The 9841-nt window shown below is 35.3% G+C and overlaps 1 protein-coding gene across 1 annotated transcript; it reads right to left on the reverse strand.

The window, feature by feature from the left end:
• Positions 1 to 933: 933 nt before the first annotated feature.
• On the reverse strand, positions 934 to 9627 carry iba57 (iron-sulfur cluster assembly factor IBA57). The gene is made up of 4 exons (XM_077248418.1): positions 9496 to 9627; positions 8110 to 8578; positions 3474 to 3826; positions 934 to 1481 (listed from the first exon to the last, which is right to left on the reverse strand). The coding sequence occupies exons 2-4, from the start codon at positions 8448 to 8450 to the stop codon at positions 1090 to 1092; spliced, it is 1086 nt and encodes a 361-aa protein (XP_077104533.1). The 5' UTR covers positions 8451 to 8578; positions 9496 to 9627; the 3' UTR covers positions 934 to 1089.
• Positions 9628 to 9841: the final 214 nt, after the last annotated feature.

Genomic DNA, 9841 nt, shown 5'->3' on the forward strand with positions numbered 1-9841 from the left:
ATGGAAGAGCTTTTAATGTAAAGCTAATGTCTCACCCTTTTTGTAAATGTAATTGTTGGATAGGGGAATGTTTTGTTTTTAAACCAAACTAATAACTTCCAGAGTGTGCTTCTAAAGTGTGAATCCAATGGACACTTTACTATCCATGTGGCCATGGGAGAGGAATTGTAATGGCAGTGAACCGATGCAACTGACACTGACAGGTCCCATGACAATGACAACATGATTTTACTACATCTGGATTTTTACCACTTCATATAAATCTACAGAAAATACTTTTTTTAAACAGTCATGAAATAATTATTTAAAAGAAATAACCTACTCAGAAAGTATGTGGTTTCAGATGTAGCCATTGTTTATGCCAACAATGTCTTATCCTGTTGCTGGAGATCTGCCTCCCTGCAAAATCAACTCCAAATTCAATTTTAATCAAACATACCTGGAGCAGCTAATTAAGATCTTCAGGAATGCTTGATAATTACAGGCAGGTGTGTTGGAGCAGGGTTGGAACTGAACTCTTGCAGGAAGGATGCTTTATCCAAGACTACAGTATAATTTGTAGCCCCATAATTTAATTTACATGGTTTAATATGCTATTTATTTATTTTTAGACCAATAAAAATTTGCTTGTACAAAACACCATTTCAATGTGTATTTTTTGGCAACTGTATAGATTGGCCCTTTCTAATAAGATGACGAGACAAAATTAATTTACTAGATTAAAGGGGCTACACATCTTACCCCACTCACCCCTATAAATAAATAAGTTGTGATAAAGATGTATTCATATATGCTTATTCTCTGCAACAACAGAAAAAATATGAATTGCTCTGTTCTGGCTATTTGACAGTAATTGACCGTCCGGCTTTTCTAATAATAGGTTGGTTTACATCCATCAACGTGATTTGCTTTAGAAAATGAACAACAATAAAAAAAATTTTGAAAAAGACTTTATTACAAGGTGTTAATCATTACACTGTCAACAGATGTTTGTGTTAAATGTATTATATTTAACATTTTAAGTCAACTCTAAATAAATATTATCTGCATTAAAATTAAAGCAGTCTGGTGGACCATAGTGTTTCTGATTCATTTATCTTCAGTGTTTTTTGGCCACCAGCCAGGGACAGTAGCCTGTAAAGTCACCGTCGTATTATCAGAGGATTTTAGTTTGAGTGACTCTTTGGCATGAGCCAAGCGTATAAGGCCAAGTCCCAGCCTTTCGATTCCTGCCCTGTATTTCCCTGCTGGTCTGCCCCCCTCGGTCTCAAGAGCAGCACCATTGTCCAGGTTCTTAACTGGAGCAGACATGGTAACAGGCATTAGGCGCTTCCTTATTACACCGGTGTGGTGAGTTCTTGCAGTTAGTTCCTGTCCGATGTAGCATCCCTTGCTGAAGCTAATTCCATGCATATAAACAAGATTAGACTCCAGTGGAAGGGCCTCACCTGGCGGAAAGTCTCTGACTCCTTCAGGTAGTCCTATAGAAATTAAATAAATTACAGGATTAATTACAAAGGGTGTGCAAACTCTTGAATATTATTTTCAATAGTTAAATAGGTGGCACTTTATTTTACAGTACATGTACATACTATGTACATATTATAGTTAGTTATTACAATAACTGGGTAATAACTAACCCTGACCCTTCCCCTAAAGCTAACCTTAACCATTGTAGTTAAGTTATATTAACCAGTACTTTCTTAGGTAAGTACACTACCAGTGAAAAGTTTTTGATCGGTAAGATTTTTAATGTTTTTAAAAGAAGTCTCTTCTGCTCACCAAGGCTGCGTTTATTTGATTAAAAATACGACAAAAAACAGTAATATTATGAAATATTATTACAATTTAAAAAAGTTGTTCTCTATGTGAATATATAGTAAAGTGTAATTACTCCAGTCTTCAGTGTCACAAAATCCTTCAGAAATCATTCTAATAGGATGATTTGATGCTCAAGAAACATTTCTCATTATTATCATCAATGTTGAAAACAGTTATTTACATTTTAATTTCAGGATTCTTTGATGAATAGAAAATTCAAAAGAACAGCCTTTATTATTAAACGCAAAAATTCTTACTGACCCCAAACTTTTGAATGGTAATTTTATTTTTTGGGGGAAAGAAATAAAATAAATCAATACTTTTATTCATCAAGGATTAATTAAATTGATCAAAAGTTACAGTAAAGACATTTATAATGTTACAAAAGATTCTATTTCAATAAAATGCTGTTCTTTTAAACTTTCTATTCATCAAAGAATCCTGAAAAAAAAATTGTACACAACAGTTTTCAACATTGATAATAATAATGAATGTTTTTTTGAGCATCAAATCCACATATATAGAATGATTATGAAGGATCATGTGACACTGAAGACTGGAATGATGCTGAAAATTCAGCTTTGATCACAGGAATAAATAACTTTTTAAAATATATTAAAATAGAAAACAGTTATTTTAAATTGTCATAATATTTAACAATATTTCTTTCTTTTTTTGTCTGTTTTTTTATTTTATTTTATATCAAATAAATGCAGCCTTGGTGAGCAGAAGAGACTTATTTTAAAAAAATTAAAAATCTAACTGATCCAAAACTTTTGACTGGTAGTGTATACTGCAAGCAGACAAACTGTAAATTAAAGTGCATCCGTTAAACATTTAAAACAGGCAAAATGCTATTATTATCATTACCAAAAATTATCCATACACACTTTGTTGAGGTATAGAATTACTTAAGATGAATATTAACATTTTAATATTAACATCAATATCAGGGGAAAATTATACAGCATGAATTAAGCCCCTTTTTCCACATTGAGATTACTCTAAAAGTGGTTCAATATCTAAATTGCATATTCATATCTACACTAGTACCAGTGAAAAGTTTGAACACGCAGACTGAATGTATGCTTCTACTGATCTTAAAAACCTTTTGGACTAAAAGCTTCTGCTTAAAAGCTTGAAATTTATTTTGTAGATAATTATAAACTGTACTTGCATATGAATTTCTTTACAAAACTTTTTTTTTTAAATGCGGTTTAAAAAGCATTCCAGATCACTCCGCTTCATGAAGGCGGTTGAGAAAAAGGCCACAATGTGCAGAGCTGTAATCTAGACAAAAGAAATTTGAAGAAGCTGAAATATTAGATCTGTTTAACATTTTTGTCACTACATAATTTCATTATGTGATGAGGTCTTTATTATTCTATGTAAAATGTACAAAGAATGATAATAATAATAATAATAATAAATAAGTCCTTGTGTCCAAACTTCTCACTGGTAGTGCATGTATGAGGGAAAGTGTATTGTATGTAAAACTAATTAATTTGAGGTCATTAAGCTCTTATTCATGAGACAGAGAATTACTGCATGTTTAACTTCAAAACAATGTAGACTATCAATAACTAACAAATGCAACAAGTTAAGACTGTCAGGCTCAGTTTATCCAAGTAATAATAAAAAGCATTTAATACCAATTTCATAGCGATGTCTGTGGTATTCTTCAGTGCTACCCTGTCGACAAGCGGAGACAATCTCATGTAGATTGTCCTGACAACTGGTGATCATTCTCCAGCCCATGAGTTCAGTTCTTGGGTCTTTCTCCAATACTAACACTTCATCTGTTGCAGTAACATCTGGCTTTGACTTTCCCAGCACTGCATCTTTATTACAAGGTAATAGAGCCCATAGTGAGAGACTAGGACACAAGCTGATGTTTACTTTGCGACGTATCTTGTAGACTTTCAGAAGCCGCATAATGGATTCCTGTACAATGCTGTCACACTCCAGAAGTACACCATTAAATCCATTTGGGTTTCCTTTTAAACTGAACAACAAAAAAAAGTTATATTAATGCATACATTCAGAATGTACATTCAGAACCGTTTTATGTTTAGCACATGCTATTCTCTAAAAATCAGCACTCTTTACATTTAACATTAGCTGTTTTCATCCATGAATGTAATGCTAAATTGGAATGTTACATAAAAATTGGCAAATAAAGCACTGTTTCCATCCCATGCGATTAAGAGAACAAAATCGTCTCTTCCTGGGAAATCGGCATGAAGTATATGTAATAAAAATGGAAGTGGCAGCAATCGGGGCACTCTGGCTAATTACTTGCATGTCAAAGTGTGCAGACGAAACATTGTTATCTTGCATTTGAAGGTGGATACCTGGTGTTAGGAAACGCAATTGTGTGTCACAGCCATTACAGGATGGCCAAATCAACATTTGAAATGCAATGCAATGAAATTTTTGTCACGGAATGGGTAGATGAAAAGCGCAAGGACTCGGGTGCATAAATAAATGGGTATATTTATCAAGTAAAACAACTAAACAAACTACAAACAAAACTCCCTCGTGGGGGGAAACGAGAACGATAACAGGCAGGATCAGGAAACACAAGGAACATGGACAAGGAACCAGCACAGGACTGCAAACAAAGGCAGAATAAATAGGGAAACAAACATAAGAGGGTAACAAGGCAGGCAGGACAAATTAACCAATAATGAGATAAGATGGGCGGGGCTAGACAATTGACAGGAGAGCACATGGCCCAAAGAAATACATGACAAGCCATGTGCTCACAACAGACCAGACTAAACACAAGGAGTGTCAGAGCTCTGTCACCAAACCAAGATATAAACCAGACATAAGTGACAGAACCCTGACAATTTGTTCACTGACTAGTTATCCAATAATTCCCTCTGTTGAAGCAAATTCAGTTTTATTCAGTAAATGTGTTTCTGTGTACAGTGCGTGTAGAATTATTAGGCACGCTGATTTTCTGATCATATTTTGTTTTCCAGGCACATTTTACCAATTCCAAACCACATTAATCCTAATAACTTAATAATCTTCCTTTTACAGATAAAATATGCCAAAAAAGAGATTTAACTAAATTATTAAATGCCTATGAGAAGGATGCAATACTAATGCAATACTAGAAATTACAGTTAAGGCATGACCATTGAAAGTGAAATGCTCATTGGGTCAGAAGTGTCAGAATTAAGGTGAAGAATTAAGTGTGAAACCATCAGGAACCCTTTAGTCTCCAGCACCACCATTTTCCAGAACTGTACCACTGTTCTGAAGAATTCGTCTTCCAGAATCTGGCAGTAAGTTTTGGAAGTTCATTTTTATTCCATCTCATACCCTGAAGTCCGTTTGGAGAGATGAACTAAAAATGAACTCCCAAAACGTACACTTTGCATACAGTTGATACTTTTTGTAACTACATGATACCATATTGACATCCCAATATCTCTGGTTTTGAACCATATAGGACCTTAAAAATTAAGATTTCAAAAGAAAAGTTTATTAAGAATTATAATCTTGAAAGATATTAAGATATCTCTAATACTTTTAGAGTTACAGGCACGCAAACATTGAAAAAAGAATATCTATGGCACAGGTATATTCTATGCAATTGTGTTGAAAGAAAAAAAATGAGATCCATTTCTAGCTTCAACATTATTTGTTCTTCAGATATTCCCCTTTGAAAGAAAAAAGTATTAGCTGTATGCAAAGTGACCCACATTTGTTTTTTGACAACTGAAAATGTGTAAAATTTACCAATTTACTTACATTATCATTTTGAGACTCAATTCGTCCCATATTAAACACATGCATGCACAATTATCCATTAACTGGATAAATGTTGCAGATATGTTTTACTATCCACAACCAAATGCCTTTCAACTTGTGTGTGCAAAATTCAGAAATAAATGAATGTGTAGCAATTTGTGCAAATCGAGACACTTTTGTGAATACAAATGTTTCCTTTTGTATTAGTGTATATCATAATGTTCATGTGCAACAAAGAAGCATTAAAGAAGATGTGCATTTGGGGATCAAGGGTTGTGGTGAAGGAATTTCCCTTGTGGTAATTTTTAGTGGCTCAATAGCGCAGTATTATCGCCATTTATTTATTACTATCTAAATAAGTATTACGATGTGGTCAGCAGACACAAAAACAACGACACATTCAGTAACCAAACTAAACCTTGCTGAAACAGGAAGTGATGTAAACTGAGGAGAATGCCAAAATAAGGGTCCACATAACAACATAAACCTGAAAACACACTTTTTAGGCTATTGTTATATGTATAACAGTTAGTTCTGATCCTCGAATCTGCCTTGACGAGTCGAGCTTTCTGCTGATAGTTTACCAGTATCATCGTCTCAGCGCATAGACAGGCTGTCAGTCAGTGCAGTTACACTGTTACGCCACTAGGTGGCGGCAAGGGACTGTCTTTGAGTTAGTCTTTAAAACGGACCTATTAATGTACCGGTGTCACCTGATCCACAATTACACATCTTACTTGCTGCATGCACAAATTCTGCCCTACATTATTACAAAATTAAGGTTTTGTATTTACAACTATGTCTCCATTATAAAAAATGCTGCACATTCATGCAATTCCGGATTTTGAACACACAAGTTGTAAAGTATTAGTTTTAATGTAGCTAGCAACGTACATTTGGGAATTTGTCTGATACAAGGGTAGTTGTGCACACATAATTAGCACCGGCGTATTCACTGGTAAGTGATAAGAACCAGAAACTAAAAGGATATCGAGAGATCTTTAATACTTCTTGAGTTACAGGCATGCAACACTTGGGGCAAAAAACACAAGAAGTGCTTTTTCCCATTTTTTAATTTTCACTGTTGGCATATGATAAAACAAATAATGCTAAGTAAACAGATTTACAATGTTAAGTGGTTGGGAAAAAAAACACATAAATGTATCTTCGTGGACAAAAATGGGCACCCATAGGAATGAATGTGAAAAACTATAATTCAGGGCATTTTGTTTTTTATTTGTCAAATAAAAACCAATAAATCCAACACAATGCAGTGCAGACGTAGTTGTTTATGTGTGGGTTGTGAAATGCTTGAAAATCATGAAAAAGAAAGTCTCAAAATCCAAATGAATCAAATAAGATTGACTCAGAAAAGAAGTCAATGATTGGACGCATCACCTGATCCACAAATGAGCATCATCTTTGTTGCATGCTCAAATTATGATACACTTATACAAAAGAAAACATTTGTATTCATGAAAATGTCTCTATTTGTACAAATTGCTAACACATTCATTTCATTCTGAATTTTGCACAGGGAAGTTGAAAGGAATTTGGTTGTGGATAGTAAAACATATCTGCAACATTTATCAAGTTCATGGATAATTGTGCATGCATGTGTTAATAATTTTGAGACTCAAATCATCCCATACATTAAATCTCCATATGGCTGTGATTTAACCAGGGCCTTTAAAATGAATATAGTACACCAAAAGAAAAGTGCGATAAGAAGAATCTAAAAGGATATCGAGAGATCTTTAATACTTCTTGAGTTACAGGCATGCAAAACTTGGGGCAAAAAAACACAAATGGTTTTCCCCATTTTTTAACTTTCACTGTTGGCATATGATGAAACAAATATTGCTAAGTAAACAGATTTAACTAATAGACCTACCAATCTCTGTGTAAAAATTTAAATAATGATGCGGCCATTTTTCTGAAATCATATTTACCCCCCTATAATTTGGCTCCAAATCTTAGGGTAAAAAAAATAATATTTTGACCCCACCTCCACAAAATAGTGGATTACTCAGTAAATATATCTTTCTAATATTTTTGCGTTCTTCTTCATTTATGCATTTCTTTAACCAGAAAAAAAAAGATCAAAAAGTGTATCCGGGGACCTCTCGATGAGTTGACAGGAAAGACCCTACTGAAATATGGTAAAGAGCTATTTACTTCTACCTGCTTTCTTCATGTGGATTAATCACATCTGTTTGTACCACTCATTTGTATGCCACTTTGGACACATCATTTGATGTTTATGAACTGCTAAAACCACATTGACTTTACTGACTAGAATAACACTGTAGAAGAGCAGCTATCAGTAACAAAAAGTCCAGGGTGGGACAGTGAGATAATGCTGAGGTCACGCCCAACTTTTTACTTATTTATTACTATTTTTACTTATTTACTTTTAATAATGTATTAGGCTAATATAATAATATTAATATTACATGCCGTGTCTAGTTTACAATTCAAACATATGAAACGCTAAAGCAATGCAGCATATTAGCCTACCTGTAAATGATGATGTCATACAGTGTCCTGCCTTGAACATTGAGCATGTGTGCATACATCGCACGCAGTCCATCCTCTTCCAGAAGAGCTGTGTCATTGGTTATTATCCCTTGAAGAAATGAATTCATGTCTTGTCCAGACACATTGATGAGAGTCCTGTGTGGTAAGCTGTAAAAGCTAAAGTGTCCTGTATAGTTGGTGGGTTGATCTTGAGAGTGTTTTCTAATCCGAGTCCTGCTCACACTCTCATGTCTCGTACAGAGAAAATAATGGGCATGAAGTCCACCTGATCCTGCCACGATCGCTCTGAATGCACTGCCAAACAAAATCGCCCTTTGCATTGTGTAGTTTTCTTCAAGGCAACTATGAAAGCTCCACAGAACGAGAGTTCGTATTATCTTGTCTCCCACCTTCCATTTTCATTCCCATACTGCATTGCGAATGTTGTGTTTGGTTACATTCCAGTTCACTTTTTACATAGACATAATAAATACATAGACGCCCTATTGGTCGCTTTGGAACGTTGCTGCGATACGTCAACGCGTCCGCCATTTTGCGGAGGGCAAGACTGCACTGTAATCAAATGCAAGTAAACGGTGAGCTGCGGTTTTTCTGGATAAAAACAAAAAAGAAAATTACATTTATCAACTGATTTCAGTGGTTTGATAAATGTAATTTTGGATTTTAATTTGATAAACGTATACGTGGTGTACAAAAAGATCCATCTCTATTTATTTAAAATCTCGATAGTTAGACAGGTTTATAAAACATTTTTTTTAAATAAGGAATTGTCAAAGCTCCGGCTTGTCATGTAGGCTATCTGGCTTTTTATTCTTGGATAAGAATTGTGAAGATATAATTAATTAGTCTAGAGACATCAGAGCCAGGGGCAAACGTCAGAAGCACTAGCCGAGGTAAGGCTGTTCCAGGCGGGGTACATGAGAGCGCTGAGCGCGCGCTGATCCCTGGATCTCAACTCCGAAACCGTCAGATCAAATTTTTAAATAGGCGCTATCTTTATAAATAAACCACATATTTGAGCTTTAAACAACTACATTGTCGACTGAAATACTATTAAAACTACATTTCGTGACACAATAACAGTAGTATTTTTAAATTTCGCGGCATTTCTCCTCTGGACGTTACTATTACTAATTATATCATGACCAAATACAACCAGAAACAAATGTTCAGTCTTGCTTGTGAAAGATAATTCCTCGAGACCTGTTTTCAATGTGTGGCGATTTGTCCAGCCCCAAGCAGCACACGAAACAGGCATTTTTCTCAATTCTCGCTATGAGAAAGTTGCCCTCCGCAATATGGCGGCGCCGTTGACGTACGCTCCAGCAGCCAATAGGGCGTCTATGTATTTATTATCTCTATGACTTTTTAGACACGCACTTGCGAACTTCCCTAAGCACTTCCCCTCGGGGAAATCCCTGCCGCCATTTTGAAGTGCGTTCCACTTCGTGAAGTGGACGAGGGAAGTTTATATGGACAGACCCTCGCTCCTTCGATTTTAACCGAGGGAGCGAGTCTACTTCATATGTAGGCTACACTTCAGGCAGCTCCATATACCACAATGCAACCCGATTGTGACATCACCGCAGACCTCGTCTAATCACCACCACCATAAATCAGAATCAGAAAGAGTTTTATTGCCAAGTGTGCTTGCACACACAAGGGATTTTACTCGGTACTGAAGCTTCCAGTGCACATATACAAATACAGA

This window comes from Siphateles boraxobius, unplaced genomic scaffold (genome assembly GCF_051911475.1).
Source record: "Siphateles boraxobius isolate OS27281-9 unplaced genomic scaffold, OSU_SipBor_1 1, whole genome shotgun sequence".
Classification (NCBI taxonomy): domain Eukaryota; kingdom Metazoa; phylum Chordata; class Actinopteri; order Cypriniformes; family Leuciscidae; genus Siphateles; species Siphateles boraxobius.